This window comes from Haliotis rubra, unplaced genomic scaffold (genome assembly GCF_003918875.1).
Source record: "Haliotis rubra isolate DU_JTF1 unplaced genomic scaffold, ASM391887v1 Scf660, whole genome shotgun sequence".
Lineage (NCBI taxonomy): Eukaryota > Metazoa > Mollusca > Gastropoda > Lepetellida > Haliotidae > Haliotis > Haliotis rubra.
In genome coordinates, this window is record NW_025767369.1 from 322,435 (window position 1) to 345,169 (window position 22,735).

The window sequence follows — 22,735 nt, forward strand, 5'->3', positions numbered from 1 at the left end:
GCAAATGTTTCCTCTTGACAGGCATAGACATTCGTATAATACGACCAGAAGTAGCCACATTCTGCTCGTAAACAGAGTCAGTCAGAAAGGAGAAACCTTACAAAACAGTCTCCAGAGAACTGCTAAGATGAAAACACGAAAACAATCGATGCGCGTCAGTGTGTTACTGACTATATACCTGGCACATATTCAAGACTTGCATAGGCTGTATTGTGCGTATTTGTTTCAGGGTCTTTACGACAGACTACTTTGTTTGGGCCAGTGACGACTGTTTACAGGGTGACATACACTGACACACTACTAGTACATACCTCGGCACATCTTTAACTCATGCCTTAGCTGTTTTTCGTTTTAAATTATTTCAATGTGTATCTATGTACCCATCACCCACATCAATTAACCAATATATCTTTTACTTTTATGATCTGTGAGTTTTCTTGAATTTATCCTTTTTGAATTTTTTTTATCTCAATTTACAGAGTGAACTGCAATTACCACCCGTGAATCCACTGTGTCGTGACATTAGAATTCCGACTGTCAACAATGCACAAATAGCAATGTTCTATATTGCATAACTTGTGAAGATCCGGGTTGGATCGACCGACCCTAATTTAAAGAAATAAATTGTAATAAGAATTCCAATACATGAGAATCACGTACATTATTAAGATAACTTTGTCTTTATTAAGTTTGTTTTTTGTTTGTTTGTTTTTTTCCCCGACCGACCGACCGACCGACATGTTCAGAATTTGGTGGCTACGTGAAAAACATAAAAAAGACTGATGCCCTAACTGGATCGGGTGGTCACTCTCGCTGACTTGCTTAACAGATGTCATCGTATCCCAATTGCGTAGATCTATGCGCATGATGTTGATCACTGGATTGTCTGGTCCAGACTCGATTATTTATAGATTGCTGCCATATAGCCAAATATCAACGAAGGACTGTAAAATAACTAGATTACCACATATAGAGAATTAAAACTAGCACGTAACTGTAAAATTATACAAACTTTTATGGACAATACAAAACAATAAAACGAGCTGGAGATCACCAGCAACTGAAGGTACGTCACCGGTGTGCGGAAAAAGAGTCATCGGAAAAAAGTACTGGAAAAAAGTCTTAAATTTGCCTAGGAAAAAAAGCCCTCCGGAAAAAAGTCCTAGTTTGCAAAAGGAAGTTTTGACAAAAGAATAAAAAGTATTTTTTAGTTTTTCATAGTTTTTCACAGCGTTTGTTGACTTTCATGTAGTTTATATTCATACAACAAATGTAAAATAGACAGATCCTGTATACATTACAGAGGTTTTCAGCTTTATTCCTTCTACAGAGTATTTTTTATAAGTGTCATTAAGAAGATAAAAGATCAATTTATCTATTTAATGACCCATGTGTGTGAGTTATCAATGTTTTTTCTAAAATATTTGACACCAAAGTAGATGAATAAATAGGTTTTTATTACAATAGGACTTTTTTTCCGAGGTACTTTTTTTCCGGTACATTTTTTACCGATGGCTTTTTTTCAGCGGACTTTTTTCCTACAATCAGGTCACCATACTAGGGACGAATCTAACTAAAGATTGAGATGAGCTTGTAAATGTAAACATCGCAATGTCAGAGGACTCATTTGCTCCGCTGGTAATATTTTATGTAAATGTGTTGTTTTCACAGCCATGTACTACTTACAGTTTCTCCTCCCGAAAAATACCTTTATCAAATTATATTTTGTATCAAGCCTACAGTAATGGTTTATGCTGTTGAACAAAATGTTTTGATGAGAGATTTTCTTATCATGAGCTGTGAGTGATGATTATGATTTCGAGTCGGCGGTGTTGGAGTCGGCGGTGTTGGAATGAAAAAACACACGTCTTTGGTGGGGGTCGGCAAGATATTTAGAAGGGTCCATCAGGCGATGAGAAACGGAAAATACAAATGCTGCTCTTATTGTTAAAGAGGACATACAACATTTATGTTAAAGCTATTCATCGATACATCAGTAGTTCAAAGTACACTTTATAGTTTGTGGAGCAAACGATATCTATACAACGATAAGCTCCTTACACTATCTCACAATGGATAAATATCGGGCTACTTTTCCAATATCTTGACACTGTATTTAAAAAATCAGTTTTCAAAATGGTTCAGTTCTTTTTTTAAGTAAATGGCATTAGGTTTGAGATAAATCCAATTTATTTATATCTTTGTGTTTAACATGTTGAGATTATATGTTTTTCATTATTTATTGTTCTTATTCTGAATTATTAATTTTATTAAGAGATTCCAACCAACCGAAACCGGGATTTCATAAGGCCAAAAGCTTTTTCCACTGCGTTCCACGTTTTACACAACGCTCTGCTGAACCTCTCCACTCCGGGAGGTTGCCCAGGGGGTGTGGTCCATGGTGTGCAGGCAATGATTGTGACACCTTAAACGGCCCTATTCACGTTACAGAAACTAAAAATAGAACATCAATTTCATTGGTTTGTTTTACTCCATTTACTGAAATGTTTCGTAAGCAAACTATTTTGTTTTGGTTTAGATGGTTATGAGTGCTTTGGTACTAACCATAGATCTCCGTTGAATATGGCTTGGATGTTGCTCGCATGCCTGAGGACGGGCGATTGCAACTGGGGTGCCGTCGATGAAGCCAACCACACTCGGAAAGCCAGCATGTGACCACCTGCTTGACTTTCCTCTGTGAGGCTGCATCTTCAGGAAAACTTATAACATCGAGTTTCAGTGACATGATGTCTACAGTGGTCCCAATGGCTCGGGAGACACTGGGATGGCAAACACTGTGCAGATCAGCCAACTCGGACTGGAACCTACCCTCCACTAGGTATCAAAGATATATGGGTTTAGGGCTTTTGATGATGTTTGATGATGATGATGATGATGATGATGATGATGATGATGATGATGATGATGATGATGATAATGATGATGCTGATAGGATATTTATATAGCCCACATATTTACGCAACTAGTAAATGCTCAAGGCGCTTGAGTGTTCCCCTTGATGAACGGATGTCTTTTTTTCTGGCATTCTTTTAACCAACTCAACTCCCTGGGGAGTATTCAACTCAAGTAGCCTCTTAGGCGCAGCGAATTATCACACAGCCACGTCTTCACAAGATACCTATTTGCAGCTGAGTGAACTGGGACACATAGTCACAGCATTTTGTCCAGTGTAACTGCACGTTACTATACCCGCAACTAAATGTCTACACGTGTTCGTGTGTCACCTACCGTCGGATGAGTGGGTTATTTTAACTGCACAGGGTTGTGTACAGCACACTAGGGGTTGTGTCAACACTGAAAGAGCATGCAAGCAATGTTAGCTCCAAGGTTTTTACACCCGGTCACAAGTGGGGATCGATGCAGGCACCTTTCGCTTACCTGCGCAAATCCTTAGACAGCTCATCCACCATGCCCCACATGGTGAACGCTTTTGAACGCTGTGTGTCCCTCTCTAGATCGACCGACACCTCCTGAATCGCTCGCCGTGAGAGGCGGGGTCGATTCACTGAACAAGTCCTGTTATAATATACGCTTTCGGCATTCTTCCTATCCTTAACCCCAAACACCACATGAAGAAATCAGTACAACGCCATGTTGTTTTCGTCTAGGATTTATTTAGGAGAAGTCAACACCTACCTTAGTATTTGTCCTACGTTAGGATATAGAAGCCCTAGGGTACTGTTCGGCAATAAGGTAGGACACCACCTTAGTATTTGTCCTACGTTAGGATATAGAAGCCCTAGGGTACTGTTCGGCAATAAGGTAGGACACCACCTTAGTATTTGTCCTACGTTAGGATATAGAAGCCCTAGGGTACTGTTCGACAATAAGGTAGGACACCACCTTAGTATTTGTCCTACGTTAGGATATAGAAGCCCTAGGGTAATGTTCGGCAATAAGGTAGGTCACCACCTTAGTATTTGTCCTACGTTAGGATATAGAAGCCCTAGGGTACTGTTCGACAATAAGGTAGGACACCACCTTAGTATTTGTCCTACGTTAGGATATAGAAGCCCTAAGATATTGTTCGGCAATAAGGTAGGAGACCACCTTAGTATTTGTCCTACGTTAGGATATAGAAGCCGTAGGGTACTGTTCGGCAATAAGGTAGGACACCACCTTAGTATTTGTCCTACGTTAGGATATAGAAGCCCTAAGATATTGTTCGGCAATAAGGTAGGTCACCACCTTAGTATTTGTCCTACGTTAGGATATAGAAGCCCTAGGGTATTGTTCGGCAATAAGGTAGGAGACCACCTTAGTATTTGTCCTACGTTAGGATATAGAAGCCCTAGGGTACTGTTCGGCAATAAGGTAGGACACCACCTTAGTATTTGTCCTACGTTAGGATATAGAAGCCCTAGGGTACTGTTCGACAATAAGGTAGGACACCCATCCTACACCCAAGGATCAAAGTTAGGATATCCTAGGGCTATGATCCCTAGGGGTAGCATAGTGGTTGAGGTTGAAACTTTGTTCCTCGCGCAAAAGACATGGGGTCGTTTCCCTACATGGGTACAATGTGTTTATTGATAAACAGTTTTAAAAACTTTGTAACATACCCACTCACTTAAACAACTCGAAATCAGTCGTGATGAAATACTTTGACCTTAACGATCATCAACATGAACTCCTCTGTGTCTGGAGACGCCAGCGACAATATGTTTTACCTGATGGTGAGTTTTCACACTTTAAGGCATCCCGTAATGTTGTAGACAACGCATTACCAAACAGCATTATGATAAAATATGACTGAAGTATCAAGAGCTCATACCAATGTGTCCAGTTGAAGTGTCTTGACTGTATGGGAGAGGGAGTGGTCAGGGATTTACCACGACTCACAAACATAGGGATGTCGGCTACCTTGAGCTCCTGTGAAGTGACAGTGTAGAAAATGGTATGTTTTGATCATTTCTGTAGAGCCTGGAAGGAATCATTGATCATGTGGACTGATGAAAGAAACAACCACATACAAAGTCATAGATGTGTTGTGGGTACAATGAATAACATTGTTCGTCCCTCGGGGCACAGTGAATTGTTTTTCTGCGTCCATCCTCTACGTAAAACCCTGTAGAAGATTCTCTTTCCTAAACGATTCAGTCTTTGGCAGTCAGTATTAATGCAGATCTTCCTTGTAATGACTGATCACAACATTAATATTTCATTATCCCATATTGTTACAAACAGTGTAATATATTTGACACATGATCACATTACGAACTTAGGAAAAATGTAATGGATTACATCGATCTACTTAGCAAGGACATTTAAGTTTACCCGTTCGCGTAGTCTGGAGAAATAACAAGCCATGCATCATTCTATATGATGGGGTGCTTTTAGAAAATGACAAGTGGCATACAAATTACGCTAGTGTTTCAGTTTTATCAAATAAAATGAATTGAGGAAATAAAAATAAGTAACCCTACCCTCTGTGAATATATATTGCTGCAAATCATCTGAAAGAGTTAGTGAGTGAGTGAATATTGCTTAACGCTGCATCAGTGTCTGAAAGACACTGACACATGCCTACCTAATGAATAATAGATATGTTTCTGGTATCAGTATGTTATTAATCAACTAGGGACAATAGTATGCGTGCTCGGACATGTAAGCGTAGCCAGGACTATTGCACGACATAAAGGAAGATTTGACAAATGAAGTAAAATGTAGAAGTTCATCCTTATTCTTTTAGGTTGAGGTTTCAGCCTCTCTCAGGTTTTGTCGTTTTTTTCATTTTCTAATTGCTATTTGTATATCGAGATGTGGGTTTTCATATTGTTTTGTTCAAGCATGTCCTGCTTGACTGTATTGATTTTCCCATCACAAGAGATAAGTATTTCAATGTAAAAACTGTTAACGATCTTTTTAGTACTGTTAATTTATATTTAATTATTGAATATTCAAAAGAAATAGAATTATTAGATAAATTTTGATGAATAGTTTGTTCATTGATATATATTGTATTATTGGTAGTTTGGATTAGTAACTGAGATTATTAGTGGCTGTACCCTCAAAAGGGGTTGAAGTATTGTAAAATCCAGAAGTTGCCCCCTCTCTGACACGATTACATGAACGTCCGTGAGTCAGGTTGTGTAACACGGTGCAGCCATGGAACCTTGGAAACTGGAGGCACCTATGATTCATTGATAAATCGCGGTAGCACCTCAAGCAACGTGACGGAAGACAACGTGTCTACAGACCATGCAATGAAGGTTTTGCATCCAACTGCATCAGGCAAGTGGACAGATTTAGTGGAGATGGTGTGATGATGTGGGGAGCCATCTCATACACCTGCAGATCGGAGTTGGTGCTCGTCCAAGGCAATCTTACAGCCGCGAGATATACCAAATAGATTCTCTGTCCTCACTTGCATCGTCTTGTCGACCGCCAAAGGGAGCTGTACCACCAGGACAACACCAGACCTCACACAGCATGTGCTACAGTGGACTACCTGGACAACATCAATGTCCTCCCCTGGCCCTCCAGATCCCCAGATCTGAAACCAATTGATTACATGTGGGATCAGATAGATGATTCGCCATTTAGGCTTTAACAGTAACTGTTGTTCAACATGCTGCAGGAGGAATGGAGAAGGATTCCACAACGAAACATCCAACAACTAAATCAATCAGTGTCAAGGAGGTGTCGTGCAGTTCTAGCACAGTATGAGGTGGCCATACAAGGCAGTAACGTCAACGTCACCTCGTGGACAGCAGTAATGACCATGATGACTGTCATTCTTGTGAAATGTGCACGAGATACCAATGTATTGCTCTACATAATTTCAATGCTGTACAGTTTATTTTCGTTGATTTACATAAATGAATATGACCAAATTTTTCAATGATATTTTGCTTTTGCGTTTTCGTTCTTTGAAGAGTGTACTTTTTCAACATCTAATTGATTTGTTCTGGGGACACACACACACACACACACACACACACACACACACACACACACACACACAAACAAAAAACAAACAAAAACAAAACAAAGACACAAAACACACACACACAAAACACAAAACACACACACAAAACACACACAAAAACACACACACACAAACAAAAAAACAAAACAAATAAAACAGGGTTGAATGCATACCCTCTGCAACAAACCTTTGGTTTTGGCAGAAGCACTTATGATCATAGTGATTATTATGCATACATATATTATTGAGATTCATGATATAATGGTAGCTGTAAAACACACATCACAGCATACATTTTGACATACTACATGCCTATGTTGTGATAGGTTTATAAACGTATGTTTTTCTCACATTGGTGTTGCTGCTCGATTATGGGTACCGATGTTCAGTTACCCCAGAATGACTCTTATAGTCATCAGAAAAAAATGGAACCATGTTTTTTCTGAATCCATATGCAATACTGATCACAATTATCAGTGGTTCCAAAGATTAACATGCACTTCCCACGGGAAGCATTTTTGTTACATAAGCCCCTGCACTATATGGGAGAGTACTTGAATTCAGTAGTCTGGGCAATATGGGTTCTGGATCGTCTGCCAGTATTAAGACTTAATGTTTTATAGTCTGAAATAAATTAATCATATTAAATATTGAAAGCTTTGTAATGAACCTTCTGGGAATAAACTTTTTTCTTATTTCGTTAAAATATTGACAGCTGGCACTCATCTCCTGTTACATTTAATGTGTCACAATTTTCAGTTTCTACAGACCCGTGAAGATCCGGGCTAGAATTGATCTTCAGTAATCCATGCTTGTCGTAAGAGGCGACTAACGGGATCGGGTGATCAGGCTCGCTGACTTGGTTGACACATGTCATCGGTTCCCCATTGCGCAGATCGATGCTAATGCTGTTGATCACTAGATTGTCTGGTCCAGACTCGATTATTTACAGACCGACGCCATATAGCTGGACTATTGCTGAGTGCGACGTAAAACTAAACTCACTCACTCACTTGCTCATTTTCTATAATTATAATCAATATTGAACCATCTTCCAGTTTCAACGGGAAGACGTTGATTTGACAATTTATAATGTAAGTTGAATTATGTATTTTTCAGGTAGGTGTTACAAATAAAAATCAACATCTGCCTGGATCAGCTGGTGGACTTCAGCATGCATTATTACCCATTCTCTTAACGTTTTTAGTTGGGAACACTAATAAGTGTGAAATAAATCTTCGAATGGCGAAATATCGAGAATACATGCTGCCTTATCGCAACCCATTTAGCCACAGATTACACACAGTGTGTCTGTCTCATGAAATTAATAGATTGTTACCACGAATCTTCCAAATTTTATTACATTGTGCGTCCATATTCACATACAAAAAAAGAATAAATTTGCCAGCATCTTTAGACTTATTCATTATCTGTAGGCTGACACCGTCAGTAGCAATTTCTATTCTCAGACCGCTAACGGGTAAAGGAAAACCAAGTTCTCTGGATAGTCAACTTCTTTATTGCAATGAGTACGACGTTTTGGTGTAGGTACAAACGCCGTTATCAAGCAAGTGATGGTGTAAATTAAATAAAGAAGCTGACTATCCATAGAACTTGGTTTTCCTTCATCTATACAACTTCTAAAATGCTTCTCAAAGACGCTGGCGGGTAGTTGGTCATCATCTGTGGAACGCACGTCGAGAAATAACGGATAATTGTTGTAAAAACTTCACCCAGAAACACACTGGCAAGATCTAGTTCTTTTGCAACTGCATTAACTTACGACAACGCTTTACAGAAGGAAGTCGCTTATGTACCCGCATAACCTGACTGTGTAGCAGCTGACTAGGCATACCCTCGATAGTCATTCAACTTTCGTAAGCCAAGCGTTGGAGAATGCCTTGCTATCTCTTGAAAATGGATCCGAGTCTTCTTTCAATGAGGCCATTGTTTGATGTAGCACCGTGTCACTTTTGTCCTTGTGATCTTGTGATGGCGAATGATCACAATATGACTGAATTCCCAGTATACTAATTGTGGATTTGCCTTGCAAATTCAGGGTCTGTTGCCGTGTCATCCTCCAGTGAGATATTGTCAATGGAATAGATGGTTGCTGTGTCATCGTTGTGATTACAATGCTGTTGAATGTCATTGAACACTTTCTAACTTATCATCATCTGGTACTGGACCCGTGAAGATCCGGGCTAGAATTGATCTTCAGTAATCCATGCTTGTCGTAAGAGTCGACTAACGGGATCGGGTGGCCAGGCTCGCTGACTAGGTTAACACATGTCATCGTATCCCAGTTGCGTAGATTGATGTCCATGCTGCTGATCCCTGCCATATAGCTGGAATATTGTGCGGCGTAAAACTAAACTCACTCAAGTGGTGCCGCTAGGTAGAAGGGCCTGTGAATATCTAATAGCTCGAAGTGAAGTGGAAAACAGAATCGGTTACTGCTGGCAGCGGCTATAGTATCAGCTGTGGCGCCCATTTCTGCGTGATCTTCAAGAACAGTACTCAAATGAAATGTTGTTACTGCACTATTTGGATGCGTTTACAATTTCCTTTTAATAACCTACCACTTTCCCAATCATAAGTTGCATGTAACTTGGGGCCATGTACAAACATATTCCGTAAACTAGACTCGATTATTTACAGACCCTCGCCATATAGCTGGAAAATAGCTGAGTGCACTGTCAAACAATCAACAAACAAAACAAGTAGTCGCTATTGATTATGTTGTATAACACACACGAAATATAGACCTCCCCATGAATCTGGAGCAACACTTCACATAAATCCACCTGACATATCTTAACATCGGTGTTGTTTCAACAACAAGCGGACGAAATGAATTTCATATCTTATTTAAGGCCCCGGGGACGCTGTCTTTACCAGTGACAATAGAGGATGACGTCTTTGTCTAGCGTAGCACATACACACGATCTCTGTACCTGGATCTCAGAACCTCTATTGTTCTCCAGAGGCAGTCGACTTGAAAACCCTTGCATTCTCCACTGATTTGTTGTTTTAAACCCGGGAATGAACCGTAGTCAGTACCGTAGGCAATGGTGCAATCAGCGTTTGCGTGCTTTCAGAGGATACGCTTCTGAAGATGGCTCTCTAGGGGCTATGTCTTCTATTATGACACACGTCTGTCTGTGTTTGCATATTTACGTGCTGTATTCACCGGGTCCCAAGTCCACTCCGTCCCAAGGTAATCATCATTTCAGCATTATTTATCAACACCTCAGTGTCACACAGTCTGTGACTATTGTGTGTTTTGTAGCCCAGCACCATATGTTTGCTATAGTTACGTTTATTCCAGTAGGAGATTTGTATGCATCTACTCTAGCCTGTGTGCATGTGCTCAGTTGAACCTGAGCTTGAAATTAAACAGACACGTGAGACCGACTGTTTCATATTTAGATCTATGCATAAAGATTCAGAGTGCCAAATTCTCTCCACAAGGCTGTATGACAAAGGGGTGATTTCAACTTTCCAATAGTCAACTTCCCTTTCATGTCGAGCAATATTCCAACAGCTCCAGCCTTTTGTGTTTACATTCACAACTTTGAGGTACAATCGAGTGTGCCCTTTTTATCAGTATTTCAAAGAGCGTCATACCACTTTTGCTCAGAAGTTATTTGATCATGGTTACAACATTCAAAAATGTCGGTAAAGCTTTTTAAGAAGTGTTATGGTAGACATGTGGAAGGAATTTCCAAATTCGATGCATCAGTGACAAAACTGATACCGATGCCATTCCCCATACGTTCCCAAATTATTTCAGGTGAACCAATGACTTGACTTAACTATAACATCATTTTATGATTTTTATGTTTATAACGGGTGCCACCGTAGGGGCAGGATACGCTCACCTTTTCGTGAACACCTGGTATCATCACTATTTTATTGTGCTTTATAAACACATGCCCTGTCATCGTATGACATGGTGACAATCACTGGATTGTCTGGTTGAGACCTGGATCACACATCTGTAATACTGCGAAACAAATATCTGTTCATGGTATAGTCACCAGTCTACAATCGACTCAGAATTTTGTCAGAAATTTCTTATTAACGTGGGAAGGGTTTTGACACTTCTATCTCATTAAATTTAGAAAGCTGGCTAACCTTCTAACATGTCCCCAGGAGTTATTGGATGGTTAGGTTTTGGTTTTGGTTTAAACACATTTTATTCATGAAACAAAACAAAGTTCTCCAAATTTGGAAAGCTCTTTCCCAGTAGTTACTTGCAGAATAAACAGACAGAATGTCAGCAACAGCAAAAGGGCAAAGAGTAAAAAAAAAAAACAAAACTTTACCATTACTTTACAATCAGAAATATATTTACATGTAGTTCTGCTTTACCATCACTTTACAATCAGAAGTATATTTACATGTGTTTCTGCTTTACCATCACGTTATAATCAGAAGTATATTTACATGTGTTTCTGCTTATGCATATTATATCTGAAAACGTTTTGATTCTCATTAATGGAGAGACAAGCATTGTCGTGTAAAATGAGATATACCTCTAAAATTATTCTGTTGTGTCAAATGCTCTTCTAACCATTGTGTATGTTCCTTTTAATGCATTGACGATTCAAAGGAACTCTAATGTTCTCAATAAACATATATTTTTGAAGTTTATCAATATGATGATACCAACTCCAATAAGAATTAAATGCAAGCCCCAAATGTTTATGTACAGTGTCTATCTTACAAGCGTAAATGTAAAGTTGGATTTGTTTTTCATGTTTTTTGAGACTACATACCGTAACTTCCGTTATTCAGGATTCTATTTTATCAACCATTGCTCAGCCCCACCACTCACTAATGTCAGGTTTCATCCATCGTATTTCTATTGAATGTTTCTCTTAAGACAAGGAACCTATTGAGAGAAAGTCTTGGTATATCTATTTGCTATTCAATAACATAAACAGTGAATAGGATGGGTTAAAGTGTGATCCCTGTGGGACGCCTGCCTCAACATGTTCGGCTTGCCATTAACTAGCACAGACTGGCTGCGATTACCAACGTAACTAGAAAACCAGTCAAGCATGATTCCCTTTATGTCATACATTTCTAACTTAAAGTCCTCTGTGCCACGCTCTATCAGAAGCTTTAAAGAAATACCATACAATAGTGTTCCTTGTCATCAAGAATGATAGTTGACAAAAAAAGCTGTACAAATGTTTAAAGGCAAACCTTTCAAACACATTTACAAAGATGATCCAATGATACGGCCCTGTAATTAGGAACAATAGAATGATCTCTTTCTTGTATCCCGACATAATGATCTCGAGTTCCCATGTCTATGGACATACTTGATCTAAGAGACACATTAACAACATAAATGCACTGTTATTATTGTACACATGTACTATTGGCCTCAGGGCCACATATACAAATAAATATGTCTGCCTGTCTGTCTGTCTCATTAACAACATTCTTTCTTTTGAGCAGTACGAAGACTTGTTAACAGCAGAAAGTTAAAAACTAACTTCATCAAGGTTGGCACGGAAAAGTCTTTTTGCGAAGCATTTCATGTAATTATTTTTACGCTGTTTTTAATATCTAAGCAAATCAATCTCTTCTTTCTTCAGATATTTTGGCTCTTGTTTTCAGTTTGATCCTTGTCCTGCATTCACGTCTGATATTAGAGTTAGCCATGGTTTGTCATGATGTCCAATAGCCACAGTGTTAGATAGTTTACACTGATTTATATACCAACAGAAAATGGGTATCCGGTGGGATAAGTCACGTGACTATTGCCTTCTAGCACCTCACAGGCAGCTTTGGTTATCCGGGGTAATAATGTGATGTGCTTTGACTGTTAGCGCTATGAGCAATCACCTAGTGAATGGAGCTTAGCGCAATTTCAATGCACTTATGTTAACATATTTAGATGAAAATGCAGCAGAGGTGGTTTGGGTGATCCTAGCACAGTCAGGCTGGTAAGTCTTATCATCAGCTCAGGGTCCTTGCCCCCTCTACACGCAGTCCAGACAGCGAATGGGACTTCTCCCAGGAAACACTGCCAAGACGAACCCACCAAGAACTTTCCGGAGAATATGTAGACTCCCCAATACTGCAGCCTTCTGCATTACCCAGAGTGTCAGAAGGGCTGTGCTTCCGGTGGAGAACCCGGGCAGTTTCCTCATGTGAGCCAAGAGATGAGGAGGTACCAAACCAAGGGCACCGAAAACAATGTGGAGCCTCTCGACAGTGAAATTGGGATGCAAGCGAGACATTTCATTTTGCGAGGTCTACGTGTTCAAGGAGTTTACCTTTATTGTTAGTGTGGACACTTACCCAACGCGGGTTGTGTCCGTTCAGATCTCTTATGATGACACATGGCTTTGGAAGCATATCATACAGATTTTGAAGTTCCGAAGATTGAAGATGTCGAAGAATATACAGTGTCAGCGCAATGTGCAGAGACAGACGAACAGCACCAGTTTGAAAGTGTCTGCAGTTTTTAAATACGTTTCTTAGAGACATACTGCTTATGGCTGAAAGTCCTGCATGGGTAATTGTATCTCACTGAAGTTAATTTGCAAGGGAGGAGGATAACCTACTCCGTCTGTCCTGTGACGACAAGGTACCCTCCATGTCCAGAAGCCTAAGTGGGTTTGTTGTGGCACGGCAGGTATTTGTGTCCTCTTTAGTGTATTTCTTTTCTTTTTGTCGGTTGTTGGTGAGACGTTTGGGCTGATGTGTCAGGCTGTCTGACATGCAACAGATCATGTTGCTACAGAGCGAGTGACTGCAGCAGAGTCTGTCAGATATACTGGAGTTGAGACTTCATTTGCAAATATACCACTGGTTTTAAACGTAGAATATTTGTCATTTTAATTTTGGCTACAGTTCCCCCGATATTGCCAGCGACTGAAGGGATGATGTAAATCCAGCTAGGCCCCATGCAGGTAGCCAAGGTTTTGTAAGTCACCATGGTCCCTAATATGGTGATCTACCTTCAGGTGCTGGTGATCTAGTCTGTTTTTATATTGTAATGACCTAAATAGTATATACTTTGAAGTCACATGCTAGTCATATGGCGTCAAATTTTAATCTCATTATCTTTATTCCTTTTGCTGCAAACGGAAGGATTTAGATGAGCACCATGTGGTGCATGACAGTTCACTCCCTGTCATAGTCTGTGTTGTCATAGTTCTCACCATGTCGATGACATATCACGGAGTCACGACAAGTGTTTGACACATGACTGATATCTTTAGCATTTGGAACACCGGAATGGACTGGGGACATACACGTCTACTCCGATGTTAAAATATCCTTTAATTGACTGCGGCAGAGAAGCACGAGCAAACGTCAAGAATTAAGTGTCTGTTTTCACAATGATACACTGGTTCTTGACGGTGAAACGTTTTAATGATGTTACATCCTAATAACGAAGGTCTGCAGCAATTTCCTCCTCGGTCATGTCAAACAGACAACGAGCTCTGTCGCGAATGATACCTCGACAGGAATTTAACGTTCTGTGCACAGACACTGCGACCTCAATATTGGCAAATGCTTCTTATCGATAACAAACTGAGAGATTGTGACTCCGTGATCATTCCATCAGAGGTGAACCACTACGGAGACGGGCGACGTTCTTAACATCCCCACAAATCCCAGAAGCAGCAATCGGAATAGCGAAACCATTCAGTGCTATAGGTTGTAAATCAGTTGCCTCACTCACCAGAACACGAGCCCATGACTCGGCATTGGAGAGGAAACAATTCTTAAAGATTCTTCGACATTTTCGATACGCATAAGTTCAGCAGTATTGTTTTGAAGGTTTGTTTCAATACAAAACATGTCTTGATTGATATGTTTTATCTGCAGAATAATCCCCATCCTACCGAAGACTTTACGTTCATCGAAACGTGTTGTACAAGTTTGCTCATTGGAATCAAATGATCACAAAACTACTGGCCAGTCATAATTGAATTATTCTACATTACGTACCGCCTCCGTGTTAGTGGTTAGAACGTCAGCCCAGAGAGAGGAAGGTCGCGGGTTCGATCCCCGACCGCGTCATACCAAAAGACGTTAAAATATGGTACTTGTCGGTCCCTGCCTGGCGCTCGACATTAATGGGTACAACAAGGACTGGTCGGCTCGGAGTCAGTATAATGTGTCTGAGTGGGGTGTTCATGCTTAACTGCAGCATGGAATCTCAGTGAGCTAGCACTATAAAACCAGCTTATGTCTGGTCTAGCACAAGCAGTCACAGATACACAAGTATGCACGTCGTCCTATGAGGGAAATATTCTTAAGTACGACGTTAAACCCCATTTCGCCTCACCTGTTCTACGTTACTGATCTTCAATATTGTACAAATATATATTAAACTGCATACGAGATAAAATGTGACTTTCTGCTGAACAGGTTTCCTCGTCACGCCGTTTGATGAGATTAGTACATATAATGCACAATTTGTATTATTTGTCTCTTCCATCTAAGTGCCTGACAGTGATAAGTGTTTTACGGACTCGTATGACGTCAATCAATATTCAGTGATGTTTTGACATCTTAAATGACGTTATACCTTTTCCCAAGTTGAGGACAGAAAAAAAAATCTGCATTTGCAATATGATTAACGTTGATTTTGAATTGTACTAAGTGGTTGGCAAATGTCATGTGTAACCAAAGGCCAAAACACATGTCGGTTTACCAAAGGTCAGGGCCATCCAGCACCGTGTCTACATATACAAATGTCAACAGGCGGAACTGTAATCGAGAGCTGTCCACGTTTTTTACCATTTTTACTATTTGACAGTTCGTGAAATAACGTCCATTTAACATCCGTGGATGAGCAAACAGAACTGTGTTTGACTCTTATCCACGTCCTCAGCCTTGAATCAGTAGGTTCAGCAAACAGAACTATATTTGACTGTTATCCACGCCTTCAGTATTTGATCAGTAGGGTCACCAAACAGAACTATATTTGACTGTTATCCACATGTTCAGCCTTGAATCAGTAGGGTCACCAAAACAGAACTATATTTGACTGTTATCCACGTGTTCAGCCTTGAATCAGTAGGGTCACCAAACAGAACTATAGCTGACAGTTGTCTTCTACCCGTTCTTGTCTGGAAATAGACACCATAACGGTTTCAAAAACATGACAAGGAGCTTGCAGTTTTTCATTCAATTTGGGCTGGCAGGTGGAGAAAGGAATCCTTATTACCTTATGTAGATGTCGTTACAGATCTAATGTGCATAATTATCACTAAATGTTATTATCATTGTCATTAAACATGTTGTGCAACATACACACTAGACTGGCTTACCTTGTCTTTTTCTTGCAGCAGGTGAAAAAGCATACAGTAGAAAGTACTCCAATCAACAAAGCTATAACAGCCGCCATGCAGACCAGTATAATGCCCAAGGTTACCCTGGGCAGTTCACTGACACCCGGTGTTGTTGTTGGTTGTGGAGAAGCTGAATTAGAAAATAAAACATCATGATACATGGGAGAAGCGTAGATAGGTCGACTGGGATGGGATTGGATTACCCTCAAAGGCAGCTCGGCCTCACATGTCGCCACACCCTAGATAAGGGATATATCCAGATAACGATATATGGAACAAAGCAAATAGTATTTATTAATGTACCTATAATTTTCTTGTTATATCATGTTCATTTTTAAACAAGAATGAAATTTCGTGTTTTTTCGCATCTTATCTAAAATAAAACATCTCTTAATAAGATATACTTGAAATGATGGGAAAATTTCGAGAACATATTCGAAGTAAAAGAAAGGTACTCACACACACACACACACACACACACACACACACACACACACTTTACAGTAATTTTCTACATTGTAGTCTGTATATCACCAAGTAAACACTCTACTCACGGGAACTGTTACATGGTCCTTCAACCCTTGAAAAACACTTATGTAGTTCCTGTAATCTGCGGAAAGACGATTATACTAAAAAGATGACCAATGCATAATATTTGTAACGATATCACATGTTACATTTTTACAGGTGAATAAAAGGGTATTCCTATTATTTAATTATACAAAGCTGGTCTACAAATGTGTTTCAACTACAAGTAATCCTTTCTGTCATCAAATGAATACGTAATTCACATTGTAAGATTCTGATCACATCGTAAGCATGTGTTTCATGTATGAGCGACAAGGGGAACGTCAACTGCCTTACCAGTGTTATCTGTCACAAACACATGCAAATGCACGTTAATTGTTCCCATGAACAATGTCAAATCCACATATCCACATCTTGTTCGTCACAACCAACGACATCTGTCATCCTGTTTTGATATTCAATATTGGAATTTATAGTAGCTTAAGTAGCATGTGCCCCGGGAGGTCCCCTGTGGGGAAGCTGGTGCTGCTGCGGTTATATGTACTTACTGCTGATCTTGTAATTCACTTATGTCGGTAATATTGAAACTTAAAACTCTTTCCAGGCATACACGGAAGTGCTTGGGTACAACCTTGGTCACAGCGGGTATCCTACAAAGTTAAAAACACACATGTACAAGACTGGTTGTGAGATTGGTGTAACCAAGGAACATATAGTATCTTCCATTGTCGGACTTAATTTACTTCAGTAATACTAAATGTTGAAACTGTAGTAAATATATTTGTTTGTTTGTTGTTTAACGCCACACACTAAGCAAACTTCCAGTTAAATGGCAGCGGTCTGTAAATAATCGAGTCTGGACCAGACAATCCAGTGATCAACATCATGAGCATCAATCTATGCAATTGGAATACGATGACATGTGTCAACCAAGTCAGCGAGCCTGACCACCCGATCTCGTTAGTCGCCTCGTTCGACCAGCATGGGTTACTGAAGACCAGTTCTAACCCGGATCTTCACGGGTCAAATATATTTGTAGTACTTATCTGTGACATCACATGATTGAACTATCACTAACTAGTGTTATGTGCTGGAAGCAGAGAGTGAAACTTATTCTTAGTTTCGCCTGTTAATTTGAACCCGACTTAATCGTTGGGGCAGTTTCCGTATGGAGCATGTATACTGAACAAAACTGAAAACTGGGCACTCGGTATTTTTGGACCAGGTTTTTAACATTATATCAGACACCTTTATCTGTCTGTCGCTTCGTTGACTATGTATTGGTCGTTTACTGACTTTACGATTTAGTTCCGGATGAAGGGATTTCCGGGATCGTCTTAGTATATCTAGTAGGCCATCTGGTTACGGAAACCGGGGGTTTGTCCGGAAACTGAATGAACTGTGCTGATACTCCCACGGTAGTACACAAAACAATGCCGTATTGTAGAAGGACTGACAGTGCCTCGATAAATGTGATGTTTGTTTATAACAATGTATACTAACTATCCCCAATACACACAACCGTGATATCCTGCCTGTGTCTACTTAGTGAACGTGCGCTCCGGGTATGTGTTCATGAGAATGTGTCCCCGTACCGAAAACTTCTATGTGTCTTAATCTCTGTGTTTAGTTATATGCCTGTTGAGCATGTGTACTTGCAGATGTGTCTGTCTGCCAGTGAGACCCGTGTGTTTCTGGCCAACTGTTCACATGCCTTCATGGCATGACTCGTGTACCACAGTGGAACGTCGGGCAAACTATAATTGTGTGATTGGCAGGTGTCCCCTTTCAGCGGACACGTTGTCTCATCACATAGTTTCAGTGATCCAGTCGTATAATATGCAACTGTGCATTCCAATACATCTGTTTCGACGGATAATGGGGACTGGTTAATCACTGGCCTTGACGTTTTTCAGTATGCGGAATGGTGTCTGCGTTCCTTTGACTGCAAATATGTGTGTTATTACGTGTGTCTAAAAGTCCTTTCTCTGTCGTGAAAGAAGTTCATCTGGCATGTGACGTGGTATTCCTTAAAATAGTTGACATGCAAGACATCCTGTGGTAGGTGGTCATCAACTGATAGATACTTATGTACTGATTTGTAGCAGAGTGTTTTAACAAGCATGACATAATAGAAACAACCAGATCATCACTCACTGGTCGTGGCGGTGATCCCCGCATACACCGAGCACCAGTGACATGAGATAAACTGCAACATTAAAAAGAAAAACCAATTTAGTATTCGTATACTAGTACCCATATTTGCGGAGATTCTGAGGTAGAAAATGTCCCAGTACATGCTTGAGACCCCAGGGTGATATAGCTTCTGCTGTGTCTAAGTGTTGATATAGTACCTGGTGTATCCTACGGTTGTTATAATCCCAGTACATGCTTGAGACCCCAGGGTGATATAGCTTCTGCTGTGTCTAAGTGTTGATATAGTACCTGGTGTATCCTACGGTTGTTATAATCCCAGTACATGCTTGAGACCCCAGTAGATGCTTGAGACCCCAGGTGATATAGCTTCTGCTGTGTCTAAGTGTTGATATAGTACCTGGTGTATCCTACGGTTGTTATAATCCCAGTACATGCTTGAGACCCCAGTACAGCTTGACGGTTGACCCCAGGGTGATATAGCTTCTGCTGTGTCTAAGTGTTGATATAGTACCTGGTGTATCCTACGGTTGTTATAATTCCAGTACATGCTTGAAACCCCAGGTAGATATAGCTTCTGCTGTGTCTAAGTGTTGATATAGTACCTGGTGTATCCTACGGTTGTTATAATTCCAGTACAGCTTGAGCCCCAGGGTGATATAGCTTCTGCTGTGCCTAAGTGTTGCTGTATCCTACGGTTGTTATAATCCCAGTACATGCTTGAATGATATAGCTTTTGAATGATTTTACACGTTTCTTCAAACAAAGAAATCTGAATTTGACAAGGCAGTATATAACAGCTGGATGTTGTGACTTCAATAATACTGACATTTTACCGGATGAATGATTTCACAGAAATATCAGGTTATGATAAACATTTTACAATTTCATAAAATTGACATTAAAACATAAAATGATATTCATTTTCCTTATAATTTCATAATATAGACATTAAAACATAAAATGATATTCATTTTCCTGTCGTGGGAACAACCATTCTTAGGCTGTAATGTTTTGCTTTCAACCTATTAAAATCATTAATGCATGATAGCTACATCTAAATTTACACAAAGCTTTCCTATAAACTTCAGACTTTATTAGGGATACAATTAATTAATAACAAAAGCAATTTGATGGTACGATACCATTTCAGCTTGAAATATGTTTATAATTTGTCCATGACCATCAATATCAATACATTCCTGTTCAATACATCCGAAAGCACTGTAGGAATTGATTCAACACCTTGTTCTATCCAAACATCCCATAGCTATACTGACGTAGTACATTCTTTTATTCAACGTTGTATTGATAACAACATGATTAAGTAATTGATGATGATGGTGATGATTATTATTTATTAATATAAAGCTTTACAATGTTTTCGCCTCTGACATTCTGGATATAAGTGTAAGGAAATATTCGTATCAACATCCGCGTGCACTACAACGTCCTGCTCGACAGTGTTCATCATACCAGTTGTCTCCCCTTGCGTGTAAACATAATTTGATTTTCTAGTTAAAAGTACTTTCAGGAGTAGTAATAATGTTACTAAATTGCCCGTACTTCGTACTAACATTACAAATGTGTCTACCGTTACAAAACAGTTCAGTATGAGGACCATTGTTTTACACATAATGAAGTTCAATGTTCCACACAAGAGTCATTGTTTTGCATACGAGGATGAGGCTACCTTATATTACAATAAGGATCAATGTTTCACATTTTTTAAAATGAGACCTTAACTCCGTTATCAAACAAATGATGGTAACGGAGTCATCATCTACACCGAAACGTCGCATATTTGTGAATAAAAGAGTGGTATGTTCACAGAACTATCTCCTCAATTCCCCACACTAGCTTTTAGCTGACACTCAAAGACGTCTCATCGTCGTTTCAGGTTTTTATATAATAAACAGGGTGCTGTTTATGTTACGAATCTGTAAGCAGAAAGACATAGCTCACCTAGATAGATTAAGTCCACCCTCATGGCTGGTATCCTCGTGTCGTGTCGCGTGTTGGGCTGACTGACACACTGCACAGGGCTCAGCTTCCCGTTACGCTGTAATTAGTTGGTGAACAATGCGGAAGTAAACTGGACGGTGGAGTTTAGCCACCTCGTTGTGTGGGAAGTAAACTGGGAACACGCACACGTTGGGGGAAGGAGACTGGTGAGACAACGTGAACACGTCACAGAGCGGGATGGGTTGCGTTGACAAAAGGTGACAAAAAACACCAACGTGTCCATCCCACAGATGGGTGCGTGGGCAGAAAGTAAGAAAAGTGGCTACATGTAGATGATGTGTATATGTATTTATTCATGAAGTTTTAAAGGCCACAGGCCCGATAAACATACTATTCATAGATCATATAATGACTGCAAGACTAACGTGATATATATATACGGCGGGGGACACCAGAAATGGACTTCACACATTGTACCCATGTGGGGAATCGAGCCCGCGCCTTCTAAGCGACGAGCGAACGCTTTAACCACACAGGCTACCCCACCGCCCCGGTGGTGGAAAGAAGCCCAGCGAACAATTTCACGTTGTCAGAACGTCATGCTTTCGTTGTTACAACGTGACATACTGTGGACTCCAATTTACGTTGTCACAACCTTGTGGCCTGACGTTGCATAGGTCATTCTGTACGTCGCCACAAGGTAAGTTACTTGATGTTAACGTACTGTATGTTGTCTTACGTTCTATTTAACGTTAATTGTTGAATAGTTTTTCCAGTAGTGCATGAGCTTCACTGAGTTACAGGTGTTTGAGTGAGTAGACAGACGATTTACAATGAGCTACACTGATGGGCAGATTATGCCCGACGTCGTAGTCTTATCCCACGATTAACAGAACGTTGCATTATTGCAAGGCGTAGTTCATGTCGATGCGCCCAAGTTATATTTTCAGATAAATCAATGTTTACTTTGGACTTCCGTGACAGGTACAGACGCAGCGTTTTCCATGCCCTTGGCCGACATACATAAAGGACATGTGTGGGATATCCGTGCGTGTGTATGTCACCATCAACCACCACCGACGAACCTGGCGCTGCCCTGAAGGAAGAATAGAATAGCATGAACCAAGTTTGACATAGGACGTTTCATTAGGAGTGTGCCACGTCGAATACGGGATTGCTTGAGAATAGAGGCGGATTAATTGTTAAGAGGATGTCTTTTTGTTGGTTAAAATGTCACATTAATTAACTTCTAAGTAGTTATGGGTAAACAAAGTTTAAAGCGCTGAGTTTGGATTTGAACTCACACCTTGAATTTAGGCTATGTAATCTCACCTGTTAAGAGAGTAAGCTAAGGTGGTAGAGTTACCTCCACTTTGTTGTTGTTGTTGCTTCCGGCGTCCGCATTCATTCCAGTGATCTTTATAAAGTCGCATTGTGATCTTAATGGTCGTAGTGAGACGTGGCTACTGCTAGCCCCTCGAGAACTGTATAAAAGTAATATAAGGGATGGTTGTTGAGATGTATGAGGAGACTACTACAACAACATTGGATTTACGCTCATCTGTCTGTTAACATCAGTGTTTCAAGACCAACCGTTCAATTGACCTCGTCAACAGTTGTCACCGCCCCGTGGTGTAGTGGTTAGAGCGTCCGCTCGGAGAGCGGAAGGTCGCGGGTTCGGTCCCCGACCGTGTCATACCAAAAGACGTTACAATATGGTACTTGTTGGTCCCTGCCTTGCGCGCGGCATTAATGGGCACAACAAGGACTGGTCGGCTCGGAGTCAGTATAATGTGTCTGA

The 22,735-nt window shown here is 40.2% G+C and overlaps 1 protein-coding gene and 1 long non-coding RNA gene across 2 annotated transcripts; both read right to left on the bottom strand.

Annotated features, from left to right (window-relative positions):
• Positions 1-159: 159 nt before the first annotated feature.
• LOC124257466 lies at positions 160-15,364 on the bottom strand. The gene is made up of 3 exons (XR_006893281.1): positions 14,935-15,364; positions 1,284-1,288; positions 160-170 (listed from the first exon to the last, which is right to left on the bottom strand). It is a non-coding gene; the product is annotated as an uncharacterized LOC124257466 (long non-coding RNA).
• A 37-nt stretch (positions 15,365-15,401) lies between these two features.
• Positions 15,402-21,007, bottom strand: LOC124257461. The gene is made up of 6 exons (XM_046691524.1): positions 20,935-21,007; positions 18,973-19,024; positions 17,364-17,465; positions 16,842-16,897; positions 16,267-16,417; positions 15,402-16,065 (listed from the first exon to the last, which is right to left on the bottom strand). Exons 1-6 carry the CDS (start codon positions 20,957-20,959, stop codon positions 16,032-16,034), a joined length of 420 nt encoding a protein of 139 aa, XP_046547480.1. The 5' UTR covers positions 20,960-21,007; the 3' UTR covers positions 15,402-16,031.
• Positions 21,008-22,735: the final 1,728 nt, after the last annotated feature.